The 16,032-nt window shown below is 41.7% G+C and overlaps 1 protein-coding gene across 1 annotated transcript in view; it reads left to right on the plus strand.

Moving 5' to 3' along the window:
• The window catches only part of RFX1 (regulatory factor X1), a 56,602-nt gene extending 40,840 nt beyond the window's left edge, over positions 1 to 15,762 (plus strand). Inside the window, exons 15-23 of the mRNA XM_032209479.1 lie at positions 336 to 454; positions 852 to 961; positions 1,702 to 1,853; positions 2,145 to 2,242; positions 3,712 to 3,861; positions 5,975 to 6,183; positions 6,308 to 6,461; positions 7,720 to 7,765; positions 10,102 to 15,762. Coding sequence (XP_032065370.1) covers positions 336 to 454; positions 852 to 961; positions 1,702 to 1,853; positions 2,145 to 2,242; positions 3,712 to 3,861; positions 5,975 to 6,183; positions 6,308 to 6,461; positions 7,720 to 7,765; positions 10,102 to 10,268 — 1,205 coding nt within the window. The 3' untranslated portion in view covers positions 10,269 to 15,762. The remainder of the gene's footprint in view (positions 1 to 335; positions 455 to 851; positions 962 to 1,701; positions 1,854 to 2,144; positions 2,243 to 3,711; positions 3,862 to 5,974; positions 6,184 to 6,307; positions 6,462 to 7,719; positions 7,766 to 10,101) is intronic.
• The last annotated feature ends 270 nt before the right edge of the window (positions 15,763 to 16,032 follow it).

Below are 16,032 nucleotides of genomic sequence, written 5' to 3' on the forward strand. Positions count from 1 at the left end.
CATATCGCCCCCACAATCTGGGTCCTCATTTCACCCACCTCGGAAGGATGGAAGGCTGAGTCAACCTTCAGCCGGTGAGATTTGAACCGCCAAACTGCAGCTAACAGTCAGCTGAAGTAGCTGCAGTACTGCACTCTAACCACTGCGCCACTTCGGCTCAGTGAAACGGTAGACCTCAGTGCTCCAATTTTCCACCTATTTCAAGAAAATAAAATCAGAGTGCAAATGCAGCCCAAATTTTCCCTAATAGTTTCACTTGCAAATGATAGAAAAGTGCAGCTGTTCATTGGGGTTTAGTTGACCTTGTCGGACTGCCTTTTCCTTCCTCTTTGCAGATGCTTCTCGCAGCTTGCCTGACTTTACAGAGTTGGACTTACAAGGGAAGAATCTCCCTGAGGGTGTCGGGGCGGAAGATGTGAAGGCTTTCCAGCTGCTGTATCGAGAACATTGCGAGGTATGTCACGGATCATATTGGAAAAGCCAAAATGAGGCATTAGAGCATGAGTAGGTAACCTGAAATCTTTTAGATATTCTAACTGATCCTTTTTCGCAATCGGTGTTGGACGTGATTAAATATGTTCAATGAATTTGGTTTAAAAAAGGGATTGCTGCTGCCAGAAAAAAAAACAATTCCACAAGATGAGCGAGCCTAGTCTTTTGGTAGAGAAAGTTCTTAGCCAGTGGCAGGCTGGAAAAATAGTCTGGGAAATAGAAAGTCAGTGAGCATGGAGAAGTGTTGCTTGGAGTCAGTCAGGTAAGGTGTGGGACTCAGGGGTTTAAGTTTAAATTTAGCTTTTCCGCTGCAAGGCGTAAAATATGCAGTGGATTATACAACTGCTGCTTCTCTGCAGGCTATTGTCGATGTGATGGTAAACCTGCAGTTCACACTGGTAGAGACACTCTGGAAGACCTTTTGGAGATATAATTTGAACCAGCCCAGTGAAACCTCCCCTATAGTTATGTGAGTATTACTGCAAAGTTGTCATTTCTTCCCCCTGTGTGCGCGAGGTGGCCCATTCAATTTACAGCCCTCCTTTGCCACAAATATTAACCGCAACCTTTAACCAACAAAAAAAGGCACCTAAAGATATTAGTGGATTCCATTGTGAAAAGATTGTTGTCAGGGCAAATAAAACATAAACTTCAATAGCAATAGCAGTTAGACTTATATACCGCTTCATAGGGCTTTCAGCCCTCTCTAGGCGGTTTACAGAATCAGCATATCGCCCCCACAGTCTGGGTCCTCATTTCACCCACCTTGGAAGGATGGAAGGCTGAGCCGGTGAGATTAGAACCGCTGAACTGCAATAGCAATAGCAGTTAGACTTATATACCGCTTCATAGGGCTTTCAGCCCTCTCTAAGTGCTTTACAGAGTCAGCATATTGCCCTCACAGTCTGGGTCCTCATTTCACCCACCTCGGAAGGATGGAAGGCTGAGTCAACCTTGAGCCGGTGAGATTTGAACCGCTGAACTGCAGATAGCAGTCAGCTGAAGTGGCCTGCAGTGCTGCACCCTAACCACTGCGCCACCTCGGCTCTCATTCAAAAGGAATGTTGACTTGGAAACAAATTTTCCTACTCATTGATTATTCCTTTGAAGAACTACAGGGAGTGTCATGCCGGCTTCTGAGCAAATGAGCTGTAATTTGGTGATGATTTTTTTTTTTTTAATTTGGCGTATGCATGTTTGACATTTTAGCCACGATGAAGCAGAGAAGCGTCTCCCGAAGAACTGCTTGGTGATCCTCTCTAAGTATGAGCCTGTTCTCAAATGGACTAAAGACTGTGACAACTTGCTATACCAGGGGCTGGTAGAGGTTCTCATCCCAGAAGTGCTCCGGCCCATTCCGAGTAAGCTTACTGCGCACGGCTCATTTTTTTTCCAGCCAATAATGGCCTAAGAGGAACCCAGGGTAACCAGTGGTGGGTGGAGAGACTTCAGCTCTTGGAAAGACTCCTCCTGAAACTGTTGCTTTCTCTCATTGTGGGCTTAAATCCCATGTTCTGTGATTGGTGGGGTAACAGTCTAATTTAGTAGAAAAGAAAGCGGTTAGGTCAACTGTCGATCCATAACAACAACAACAACTGTGAAAGTGCCTATTTTAGAGTGAAATTATTGTTGTGGTTCCAATTCTGCTCCAGGTGCCTTGACACAAGCAATCCGAAACTTTGCAAAAAGTTTGGAGAGCTGGTTGACGAACGCGATGATGAATATTCCAGAAGAGATGGTCCGAGTGAAGGTGAGCCGAAGAGCAAAAAGTTGTGGGGCAGGAAGTGTGGAGCAGTTTGAGATGTTTTCTTCTCCTCCTCCTCCTTATAGGAGATTCTAATATTTTGGGGGGAAACTTGAGGTCTGTGCGAGGAGAGATTGATAGACAATTCCACTAACAGTTGCTGTGTATATTTCAAGCTAGAATGCCACCTTCTTCTTCCCACTTTCTTTTGGAGTTTATTTATTTATTTGACTGATCTATTTATATAGTCACCCATCTCACATAAATGACTTGGTGACTTACAATAAAATAGATAGCAATAGCAATAGCAGTTAGACTTATATACCGCTTCATAGGGCTTTCAGTCCTCTCTAAGGGGTTTTACAGAGTCATCATATTGCCCCCAACAACAATCCGGGTCCTCATTTCACCCACCTCGGAAGGATGGAAGGCTGAGTCAACCTTGAGCCGGTGAGATTTGAACAGCCGAACTGCAGATAACAGTCAGCTGAAGCGACCTGCAGTACTGCACCCTAACCACTGTGCCACCTCGGGTCTCTAATAATAAAATAAAAACAAAATAACTCTTAACTCTTAGAAACAGAGCCGAGGTGGCGCAGTGGTTAAATGCAGCACTGCAGGCTACTTCAGCTGACTGCAGTTCTGCAGTTCGGCTGTTCAAATCTCACCGGCTCAAGGTTGACTCAGCCTTCCATCCTTCCGAGGTGGGTGAAATGAGGACCCGGATTGTTGTTGGGGGCAATATGCTGACTCTGTAAACTGCTTAGAGAGGGCTGAAAGTCCTATGAAGCGGTATATAAGTCTAACTGCTATTGCTATTAGCAAAACCAAAAGGCAAGCTTTATCACACGGCTAGGCACAGAATCAAATGTTAAGGCCAGCAGAACTGGGGCTAACCTGATCTCAGGTGGAATGATGTTCCAAAGGGGGTGCCATGGCAGAAAGTTCCTCCTCCTGAGTCCCACCAGCCAATACTCCTTAGTTGAAGGCATCTGGAGCAGGCTTCTTCTACTGGTGAGATGTGTAGAAACAATTGGGGTAACACAGTCCCGAGCCATGAAGGACTTTAAAGATAACTACCAGTACCTTGAATGTCACCAGAAACACACTGGAATCCAACGCTATTCACAGAGTGGTGGTACTACATGGGCCCAAACCCCAAAGACCTTAATCACCTGCGCTATCGTATTCTGCACCAGCTGAAGCTTCCAAACACACTCTTCAAGGGCAGCCCCATGAAGAGCAGGTTGCAATTTGGAGATCACAAGAGCACGAGTAATTTATAAGTAACACCCACCCCACCCACCCCAATCCAGGAATGGGCACAACTGCTACACAGTCCCAAGCTATGAAAGGCCCTCCTAGCCATGGCTACCACTGTGGTTATTTTGCAGTTGTTCTCTGAGCTCCTTAGTTCCTTCTCGCCAAGCAGAAGGGGGCGAGAAAAGTTACGTCATTCGTCTTTTCTTTCTCAGGTGGCTGCAGCAAGTGCCTTTGCCCAGACCCTGCGGCGGTACACTTCTCTGAACCATCTTGCCCAGGCTGCCCGGGCTGTTTTGCAGAACACAGCTCAAATTAATCAGATGCTGAGTGATCTCAACCGGGTTGATTTTGCAAATGTCCAGGTAACCATCCGTGTCGTTATGCCCTAATTTGGCCACGCTGGTTTTTTTTTCTTCTTCTTCCTTTTCCATTTGCAGCTAGAAACTAAAAATGTTTCATTTTCTTGTTGACTCAGATGGGCTGGGTGCTATTTATCACAAATATTTTTTTTTTCCCTCTCAGTTATTTTTAGTGAACTAAGTAGCAAATATAGAGGTTGCTTCAAATACAGACGTAAGAAGGTTTAGTTTATAGAAATGTTAATGTATACTTTTGATTTTGATTGATTTGATTGATTTGATTTTATTTCATTTATATGCCGCCCTTTTCCCCAAAGGGGACTCAGGGCGGCTCACAATTCAAATCAGGGAAGGGGGGTACAGACAGAAAATAAAAAGACGAAACATAACAATACATAATTTAAAAACACACAACAGTCATACCATTCGAGACGGGGGGCAACAGCTCTTTTGGTGATTGATAAGTAGAAATGTTAACATCTCTTAGATTGTCTTAGATGCTTAACGTTTATTTTCTTAGCACATAACTAACTAATTTGGGATTGAGGGAAAAGACCTACAAATCTTGTTAATAAATCATTGTTTAAAGATGGCTATAAAGGTATAATATTGTGTGGGTCTGTGGAGAGGAGAGGTGAGATAAACAGTAAATAACTTTTAGTTCACTACAATAATAACAAAGAAATGTTAATGGATAATATCTAATGATACATGCAGGTATGTTATGGGGTGGGGGGGAATGCTTAGATATCTTACTTAACTGAAGTTGTTTTAGAATATGTCATAAAGGTGTAACGTTATTGGAGATCTATTGAAACTGCAAATGAATGCCAGTAGGTGGTTGTGTCTTTAAATATAAATGATTCTAGATAAAAACATGTTTAAATAATGGTTAAATGAGAATTGTGGTACAGGGATAGTAAAATACGTAATTTTTCTTTCTTGACTTAAAATGTACAACTCGATTTGAATCAAGTATACGTAAGGATAGTGGAAAAAACTCACGGAATATATTTGTAACCAATCGATACGCTTTCTACAAGATGTAACGAAAGATGATTCTGTTTTTTTGTGTGTTTTTGTTTAACTAAAACAATAAAAAAAGAATTAAAAAAAGGAAGGTTTAGTTTACTGTGCCCATTTGGGTTAGCATTCTTTTTCAAAAGAAATCTATCTCATTATCAAAGTTGTTTTCTCGGTCATTTTTTATAGTGTTTATACTCCACCCTTCAGCCCTGAATTACTTTTAGAAGAGTAAAAACCAGACCATCCATACTGCCAACTTTATAATCTAAATAATACATTACATAAGGAAAGGGAAAAACAGATCATTCAGGCACCTATTCTTTTTTCCCCCGATATATTTTTATTATTTTTACATTTAAAACAATGCAGTACTGCGAAGTCGGAGTGACTATACATTCACATTATATACAGCTAGTCACAACTATTGACAGTTAAGCCTACTCAATACATTATCAATCCTTCTGTCCAATGACAATATTTACAGTTTGTTCCAGTCTTGTCACCTTGTCTTATACCAGTCATAAGATCTGTTCCAGACTTCAAAATATTCTGATTCCCCTTTATTTTTAAGTTCAAGAGTGAGCCTATCTGCTTCTGCACAGGGCAACACTTTTCTGATTATATCTAGCTCTGATGGTGTATTTTCTTTTTTCCAATATTGCAGGCACCTATTCTTAATGTTTAATTTTCCATCCTGTAATGGTCCAGCTGTCATAGGAAGGGGCTATTGAAAAAGGCTGAAATGACTTCCAGAGCAGAGGGACCAGCTGTTCTTCCTCTGGGGGCAGTGGGCAGCCTGACTGGCCTCTGGGAAGAGAGGAGGGAAGATCCTCAGTCCCACAAATCATTTTAGAACATCTAGAGTTAGTGAGCTGTTGGATGGTTCATCTTTTAAGCGGAGACAATATATTTCATAATAGCTCATGATGTATTATTGTTTTCTAAATACCAAATTACTTTGGCTGCTCTGTTTCCATATGTTTTAATTTCTTTAAGCCACCAGATTGGCTTATCCACACAGAGAGAGAGAGTGTGTGTATGCGCAGCAATTGCACTGAAGAATTTTCTCTTTCTCTTTGCTCCTCCAAAGGAGCAGGCCTCGTGGGTGTGCAGGTGTGAGGACCGTGTGGTACAGCGGCTCGAGCAAGACTTCAAAATGACTCTGCAGCAGCAGAATTCTCTGGAGCAGTGGGCAGTGTGGCTGGACGGGGTGGTCAGCCAAGTCCTAAAACCTTATCATGGCAGCCCCAGCTTTCCCAAAGCTGCCAAACATTTTCTCCTCAAGTGGTCCTTCTATAGGTAAGTGGACGGTGAGATGCAGAAGTTGGACCTGCTCTTTGGTGCCCAAGCTGTAAATGACTTAATCAACGAGCCTTGGGGTTCTACTTCAATGATATGTGCATTGGACCACTTCTCTTTCCAGCTCCATGGTGATTCGGGACTTGACCCTGCGAAGCGCAGCCAGCTTTGGCTCCTTTCATCTCATCCGCCTCCTCTATGATGAGTATATGTACTACCTGATAGAACATCGTGTAGCTCAGGCCAAGGGTGTGACTCCTATAGCTGTTATGGGAGAGGTAGGTCTTTTTTATTATTATTATTTTTTATTACATAGACAACACATACAAACAACAATGAAAAAAGAAAAAGAAAAAAAACACAAAAAGAGAAAAAAACCCATCATCACATACAGCATGTCGTTTGGTTACAAGTGTTTTAACATTTATCATTCTTATACATTGATTATTTCATTTAATAGGTTATAATATACAGTTTGGGTTGCTTTGTTTACCATCCCTTCCTCCTGTTGTAACACCACCTTCTTCTCCCTTTCTTTTCTCCCTCCCTCCCTTCTCTACTTTCTTCCTTTCTCCTCTCCTTCCCCTTCCTTCTTCCTGTACCTTTCTCCTACTCCTGCTCTTCCTCTTCCCCTTCCTACCCTCTTTCCTCCTCTTTCTCTCCTTTCCATCCTCCTCTCCTTACCTCTTTCTTTTCACCCTCTCTCCCTTCTCTACTTTCTTTCCTCCTCTCCTTTCCCTTCCTTCCTGTATCTTTCTCCTACTCCTGCTCTTCCTCTTCCCCTTCTTACCCTCTCTCCTCCTCTTTCTCTCCTTTCCATCCTCCTCTCCTTACCTCTTTCTTTCCACCCTCTCTCCCTTCTCTACTTTCCTCCTTCCTCCTCTCCTTCCCCTTCCTTCTTCCCTTACCTCTCCTTTGCTCCTGCTCTTCCTGTTTCCCTTCCTACCCTCTCTCCTTTGGGAGAGGTAGGTCTTATGGCTATTGAAGGTAAGAATGAATTGCTGGCAGAAAGAGTGTTCTGCAAATTCTGATTGTCATCCACTTGGTATCCTAATGAAAGAAATACTTTTCTCTGTATTTGATTATATGAGGTTTTGGTCTATATTCAGCTGCCTTATAAATCTGGTGTATAGCTGAATATAGACCAAAACTCCATATAATCAGGAGCCTCAGTTCTTCTGTTCTGATAGTATTTTTTTGCAGTAGTTCTGTACTTCAAGTGGTTTGATTAATAGGAGATGCCAAGTTAACTCAGGCTGGGTCTCCACTGTCCGTTTTCCTAAACCCAAAATAGAGTTACAGATGGAAAATCATCTATAATTACTCATGCTTTGTAGCCGGTGGAATCTCTTATGCAGGACACTCAGGTACAGCAAGGTATCAAGGTAAAATCATATGACTATATTCTGGATTAAAAAAAAAAAGCATTATGTATGTCTATGCAGCTCTGTGTGTTCCTACATCTGTCCCTTACACAAATTTGTCTCGCTGTAGAGAACATAATTGCTTATCCATGTTTTTTTGTTTTCTTTTAAGTTTGCAAATCTGGCAAGTTCCTTGAACCCTCTGGACCCTGATAAAGGTACTTTCCAGCACTTTAAGGGGTTAATTGTTTTAAGGGGTTACTTGTTTGTTTAATGTCAGATTGTTTGGAATTATTACTCCCTTCCTTTACAAATGGGAGTCAATATTGCTTCTTCCATTTGTATGGAGGGGGGAAATGGTCCAGGGGGGCATATTTAGATATGTTTGCAGCTATGCCTGAAACAGATTCTGCTCCAGTACAAATTGGTTGTCTAGGTTTAGGCTCTTGACACCAGGACTGAAAAAGGAAGACGGTTTACGGCAGAGAGGTATCCATGGGGTTTCATGTAATGATTAACTAGAACCAATGGTGGGATTCAAATAATTCACCAACCAGTTCTCTCCCCTAATGACCAGCTGGGTAGGTGGGGCTCGGAGGTCATGTGATCATGTGGGCATGGCAAGTCAATGTCGCTCAGGTTGATGGGCACTTCGCTTTGGCTGTTACAATGGCAAAAAGGGTTAACCGGAGAGGCAGTTTCTGTAAGCAGGGCAATAAAGATTAGGCTAGAAACAACACCAGAATGTTTCCTTCCTGCCTTCCTTATAGGATTAGCCCTGTAAAGTGGGAAAAAACAAAGTTTTTTTCCAACAACCGGTTCTCCGAACTGCTTAGAAAGTTACCAACCGGTTCTCCCGAATAGGTGCGAACCGGCTGAATCCCACCACTGACTAGAACCCATGTCAGCTATCTAAGCTTGGGAATGCTGCTTGGGTAGCATGCAAAACATGCCAGACTCCAATGCTGCGTACTTTTGGGTGGTCTGCATTTACCCCATACCTCATTTCCTGGAAGGCTTTACAATGTTGAATGAGTCCTCCCCTTGTCCATGCACAGGTCTGGCTCCTAGGTATGAAATTAAGAGTTATCCGCACATCTGGGAGATGTCGTGATTTTTAAACTCAGCACAGAGAGTGGAATTAAAGAGAGACCATTGATCCAGATGTATTTTTAACGCTTCTGCTCAAACTTACATTCGGTCCAAATAAAACAGTCTCTGTTGATTCAGAGGTTATTGATTCCAGGATTGTGCTATCTTTGACTCTTGATAGGGTTGCATTCTCCCGGGAAAAAACAGGTTTGCAATCAGAGGGACTTCCTGGACATGGTTTCTGCTTGGGGTGACATTTCTCAGTGGCAGCGGCAACACTGGGGCAGAAGTCGAGGCAGTGCAGCTGGCTGAGACTGTCGAAGGCCCAGGCCCTGCAACAATAGCAATAGCAGTTAGACTTATATACCACTTTATAGGGCTTTCAGCCCTCTCTAAGTGGTTTACAGAGTCAGCATATCGCCCCCACAGTCTGGGTCCTCATTTCACCCACCTCGGAAGGATGGAAGGCTGAGCCAACCTTGAGCCGGTGAGATTAGCAATAGCAATAGCAGTTAGACTTATATACCGCTTCATAGGGCTTTCAGCCCTCTCTAAGTGGTTTACAGAGTCAGCATATCGCCCCCACAGTCTGGGTCCTCATTTCACCCACCTCGGAAGGATGGAAGGCTGAGTCAACCTTGAGCCGGTGAGATTTGAACTGCTGAACTGCAGATAGCAGTCAGCTGAAGTGGCCTGCAGTGCTGCACCCTAACCACTGCGCCACTCTCTGTACTATCTTGTCCATTGAGATAAAGATGATCTCATGGGTTTTTTTGGAAGCAGGTGGAAGCATGGCTCTTCCAGAAAGCCCTTGGCATGAACTCTAAATCTCTAGATTGGAAATTAGATTTAAGGATATAATAATTTAATTGATTTTGTACAAAATTGATTTCGTACTGTTTTATATTTGACTTCAGTCTGTTAGGCTTGAGGGGGTGTTAAATAAATCACATAAACATCTTGCCAAATGTTGGCTATCTCATATAAGAACTAGTGAGATGTTAACAATCTTCAGCAAGGGCATCAACATTTTGGGAAAAAGTAAGCGATTTTTATTTCTCTGTGTGTGCATATGTGTGTGTGTGTATAAAAATTAAAAAAAAATGGGGGATTTGCAACCCCTCCCCTTCTGGAGTGAAAAATGTGTTGTTTCTCCTGAGTACTAATCCCTGGCTGGGGAATTCTGGGAGTTGAAGTCCAGTCATCTTCAAGTTGCCAAGGTTGAGAAACACTGCTCTGCAGGAATGAGCCACTGTTGTATCTCTCGGGTCTAGCAATTTTGACAGTGTAGGGACAATCTATATCTCTATGGCTGAAGTGACTGGAGGAATACTTAGCTTTGAGTTGATTGCTTGGTTAATGGACAACCTCTAAGGAAATAAAGTTTCAACGCCTCGGTGCTCAGGGTCTTAACTTGGCTTTGTGCCTCCCGTTGATGTAACGGCTTCTTCTTTTGGATTAGATGAAGAAGAGGAAGAGGAGGAGGAGAGCGATGAAGAGATGCCTCAAGAACTGTCTCTTAGCTCCAACGAATCCAGCAGCCTCACAGCCGAGCCTATGGAGCCACCCTCGAAACTGGCACGGACAGATTCACGGGGCATCTTCGTCCAAGCGCTGCCTTCCAGTTAAAGAGAGATAAAGGAGGGACTGACTATTAAAGTGGCCAGCAGGAAGTCAGGGTGCATCTTGCACTGCGTTGTGCTGCCCTGCGATAAAAGATGTGCTGTTCCCTGTCTCCGAGTGGTATGCAATGCGCTTTCATTTCACCCTCCCTGTCCCTGGCCTACCTGTACCCAATACAAAGATCCCAGTAACACTCCTCCTGAAAGCCTGCCTAATTCCTGGTAGCAGGAGAGGGTACTTGATTAGTGGGTCTGATCACGGTTTCACTGATCGGGTCAGTTTCTTTAGTCTGAAACTGGCTTAAGTCAAGGACCCCTTCGCCCTTGGCTGATTTTTGAAGGGAATTTATGTGCTTGACCAAGCATGGTCCCAGCTTATGCTGCTGGGAATGCAAAAAAAAAAAAAAAAAACCCATGCTTCGAGATTATAAAATTGGCCCAAGTTCTTAGCGAGGGCCTAGCCTTTTCTGCCTCTTAGCAGAAGTATGATATGCAGAGCCTCTGGCCCACCTGAGTGAGTTGAGCCATTGAAATTGATTCTCGGTGAGTCATTCCGTCCACTAGGTTGGATCAGGTTGAATGTCGTTATAATTGTGGGGGACTCCTTGTGTCTGCCTGTTCCTTGATGCTGAGCATCTGTCTTAATATTACTCAAGGCTGCTGGGCACAAAAGAGTTTGGAATTCCAGAAGCTCGGACAGTGACGGTCTAATGCTTGGGTATAGGGGCAGGAATTTGCAAGAATTATTCCAGCTTGAGTGAAAAGTTTCTGTTGTAATAATCAGCATTGAATTCTTGAAGCTTTCTGTGGCAGTGGCTGAATTTATAAGTGGATTTTCTCAGTGCAGTATATGCAACTGGGCTTTTTTCAGCTATTCAATGGTGCGGTGTTATTTGGAATAGGGCAGCATACACCCTGTGCAGCTGTAATTGTATCCAAGTTTGGTTTGCCATAGATGTATACATAATGATCATTACTAGGACAAGTGCCATCTGCCGTACCCGTCTTTCTGACCCAGCAAAATTCTGGCTACAGGTTCATTTTCTTTTTAGAGGAAAAAAAAAGGAGATTTCAGCATCATGGTTTCAGTTGAAACGTCTTGAGGTTGTGTCTGCCACTCTAGATTTTCTAATAGAGCTCATAGCAATTCTTCAGATTGTCCAGTGCTAATCTCTCTTGGGACAATTCATCCAAGCCCACTGTTATGTTTAAAAAAAAAAATCAGCCTCACATTAAATATGTCTAAATTTATGGATGTTTAATGTACATTTGAAGTTCTGCTGCAAGGTTTTTCTGTTTCTACTTTTCCCTACTTTTTGGGAGCAGGGTGGCAAGCAGGAGGAGCTGCGTGGTTATCATCCCTGAATACAGTTTTTGGATGCAGCTTTCAGAAGCACATCTTGGTGCTTCTCCTGACGATTGTGATACATTTGCAACTTCTAGCCCAATTCCGGAATTACCCGAGGCATGTCATGAAATCCCACGCTATTTGTGTGAAGCCAGCCTAAGTGAGCCATTTTTGAACTCTGCTAGCACATCAAACATTAACTATCTCAACCTGTTTTGCTAATACCTTTTATTTTTCAAGCCTTACTTTGTAAAGCTAGTGGTACTAAAAGTACAGTTAGCTTTGGCAGATGCTGGGGGCTACCCTTTTATTGACCAAGAAACAATGTTTAGAAACATTCGCCCCACTGTTGACTTCTTAAGGCCATTGAAGTGCTGGTGATTGGAGTGGGGTTATATATATTTTTTCAAGTGCTTGTAGTCCAAAGATTGCCTGCTATACAGGAATAAGCTAGTAAGTGGGTATAGGAAGTGCTACACCACTATGGAACCAGGGTGCTTACTCATCTCAGCATAAACTTCTATTAGCCCAGCTTTATGTTACTACAGAATAACTAGAACAGGGAATGCAACAGAAACTCTAATGGCCAAAATGATAGACAGACATTTCATTGCCAACTTGCTGAGAAATAGGAAGCCAAATGGACCAGAAAATAACTGAATGCATACAAAACCGTAAGCAAGGATCAGCAATTCAGATTCCCTTCCTGTTTGCGAAGCAATAGCACAAATGATCATTATAAAACAACTGGATTCATGGTTCATCAGCTGAAATTGTTTAGACTTTACAGCTAATTTAGAATGGAGCAGGAAGACTTGGGTTCCATTAGCAGCAAAAGGTATTTGATTTTGTAGCTGGGCAAAATTACTCCAGTGCTATTCTTCACCTTTTGACTAAATCTTGAAAGATTATGCGAGGTATATGCATCTCTGTGAAAATAATTTGGTGATTGTGTTCTTTCTAATGAACTTATTTAAGCACTAATAGCCAATGATTCTTGAATCCAAATTAATGATATTACTGTAATATTCCCCTGCAGAAGTCTATGACTGTTAAACAACTGTAGGCTTTTAAATGATACGGATGGGCAGAAGCTGTCAAAACAGTATCTTCTGTTTTAGCCCAACCTCTACATGCTCCCCATTTAGCCCAGCCTTCCATGTAAAAGCACTCAGTCTGATAAACCAGAAGTTATAGTGGAAGCCTTAATGAAAGAAACCCATTTTTAAAGTGTCTTTATTTCCATCCTCAGCTAAATAGGCAAGCAGATTCCTTAGCTGCAGGTGACGTTAGAGCACCAGGATCAGATACTTTGGGATTCTAGTCATGAAATCATTTTCTGTCCAATTTCTTTTGCTACAAGAAGTCAGATGTGTTCCAGGCACTGAACATAAACCTATTACCTTGTAATCCCTCTTAAATATGTAAGCCTAACAAAGCTATTTCTACGTAAAGCTGTCTTTAACGTAGTAGCCCAAGTTGTGAAGTGGCACAATCTTGAAAGGGAGTAAATAAGTGGGAAAACACAAAGTTTGGACCGTTTTGCTTTGCTCCCAAGGCAAAATGTTGCCTTCAAGGAAAAGTTTTGCACATGAAGCACCTCTTAGTTTTGAATTAAGCATAAATAGTATTTGCAAGATGCAAGTGAAAGAGAAAAATTCTCCCCTGCCTTTACTAGAGGTGCCAGAGCCAATACCCCCTGCATTAAGAACCCAGTCTTTCAGAGAAGCACCTTAATACCTCTATCTGGCTCAACTATCATTTTCATAAAACAATTTGTAGCAAAGCAGCGTGTAGTATCCATGGTTTCTACAGTACGATTCTCGTGGCATACCTAAAATTTCAACTCCATTGTCCTAGACATGTGCATACCTTGGTTTGTTGGATGTATGAGTATGTCCATCAGTGAATAGTAAGTTTCGTGCGCCAACAGGATAACCAATGATATCTACAAGGACAAGCACTAATCAGGTTTTGAGAAATCGATTCCTCTGTTCCAGCATTTCCCCCAATCCTTGCTCTCCAAAATGTATGCAGATTTACATTTAGCTTTATGACAGTCCCAATTCTGGTAAAGAAAATTGATCTTTTTGCAAAAAACCTTGCTTCTGTGAGCTAAGCTATTCCCTCTCTTTATAAACTGCATAATGCTGGATCCACCAATCACACAAGACCAACAACATGAATAAGCTTACCTTTGTATTCAGTTGCTGCCTTACACAACAAAATCCTTTCCTTCTGAACCAGGACTCTCTCTATTCACTAAACAAATTGGCTGCAGAGCAGCTAGGAACAGTTGTGAGCAAACCCAGGTCAGTCTGGATACTGCAGAAATACTTGCCGAGTATATTTAGTATCCCACACAGAACCAGTCCTGTTCCCTCTCTGTGCTAGTAACTAAGCAAAACAGATCTGATTACTTGCTACCCTAGTGGAAGTAATCACTCTTCTGGTTTGTAACTGAATATTAGATATTCTAGTTTTAAACAAAAAAATATCTGTGCTTTTCTATGTAATAACTAATTCTTGTTCTATAAACCACCTAAATATTGTGAGATTGGTGAAGATAAATTACTTGATATTTTTGGGTTTTTCAACCATCATGGCCTTATTTGTTCAATTTTTCCAGTGTTTTAAACTTGTGATATAGATGTTTATTGCAAAATCTACATATTGTATAAAATATATATTTTGTGTCAATCTTTTGTGCGACGGCGGCAACAGCAGCAGCTTTAGCTGTTCTATAAGACTTCACAAGTCGAGTCTGAAGAGCTTTGTAGGTGTCCTGGGCCCATGAGATGGGCAGTGTCTGTGGTCAGATGATGTATGTGTGTGTAGTCTAGAGTGCAACAGCTGTTTTCTACCTTTTGTAGTTCTTTCTTAAGAAATAAATTCAGCCGTGTTCTTTGCCTAGGATGCTGCTTGCTTACTCTTGCAAAAATGAGTTCACGTTTCAGCCACCTGCAAAATTAAAAATCAAGGTATTCTGCTTGGCAATCCCACCACAGGTTCTATGACTTGGATGAAGGTTCCCAAACTTTCCTGTAGTAAGGTCCCTAACAGTTCCATTTATTAAATATCCTACGCTGCCCCTGCGAGTTTGCTGTGGTGCCTGCCATGGCACAGGGTGTGGGAACTGCAGATCTAAACATATAAAGAGAGTCAGAGCTATATTCCACTCTTCATACAATTGAGAGAGGCAACAAATAGCAGGGAGGAATAAATCCGTTTCACATCTGAAGTCATGTTTAAAAATTCATCTGCTGGTGCCCCATCCTGGCAGAACCATTTAGATAGGATGAATACAATTGATGTTTTAAATGGAATGAGAATAGCCTTATAGGATTTTTTTCTGAGACAATCAAATGCCATTTGGCTCCCTTTTGCTATTTCACAGTTGTATATCTTCTGCGATACATTTTTTTTTAAATCAAGGTTTTCAGGCAAATTTGTTTCTATTGGAGTTCTATAAAAAGGCTGCTACTCATAATAACTGTAAAGTGGAACACATTTACATTAAACGTCTTAGGGCCTGAAATTCCTATAGTCGTATTTTTGCTAATATATGAATTTTATTCATGAGGACTGTTACCTCTGATTCAAAGTGAAGGTTGCCAATGAAAGAGGAAATGATGCTTTCCTCTCATACCTATCCTGAATTTTAATTACTCTCCCATCTTTTAAGACAACATTCTCTTGAACATTATGAAAAAAATATTTATAATAGTTATTTATGCTATCTGAAATCACACAATTCTGAAACACCTTGCTCAAACTGAGCAAATCTAAGCATGGACAGATACACCTAGGGACCATAGGTGCACCATGAAAAAAAAGAATGTATTATGACAGCCAGTGTGAATTATGGGATGTTCTTGTATAACAAAGCAGTAAGTATCTTAAATTTGCATACTTTCCAGATAGTAAACATTCCCTAATGTCAACCTGTGTGAAAATTCTTTTGTGATGCTGTAATTCCGTATTGAGTTCTTCATCAGAGAGAAAAAGGAACAACAAGAGTCAGTCTCAGTTTAAAATATTTATTGCAGGAGAATAAGACCTGCTGGAGAGAAAACAGAGAAAAAACATTTGTAATCAGTCCACTAGGTATGTGAGGTGGGGTGGCATTTACATTTAAGAAGGGAAAAAAATGGATAAAGTAACAAGTACAAAATGACATTAAAACAAGAAAGGGATTTGGTCTCCTTAAACAATATTGTTGCCTTGGAATTAATTTGTTCTTGCATTAGAGGGAGTCAAATCTTACAGGATATTCCCACCTATCCCTTGTAACTTTACCAAATACAGATTACTATAGAACAGTGTTTCTCAACCTTGGCAACTTGAAGATGTCCGGATTTCAACTCCCAGAATTCCCCAGCCAGCGAATGCTGGCTGGGGAATTCTGGGAGTTGAAGTCCGG

The sequence above is a fragment of the Thamnophis elegans genome, chromosome 2, assembly GCF_009769535.1.
Source record: "Thamnophis elegans isolate rThaEle1 chromosome 2, rThaEle1.pri, whole genome shotgun sequence".
NCBI lineage: Eukaryota > Metazoa > Chordata > Lepidosauria > Squamata > Colubridae > Thamnophis > Thamnophis elegans.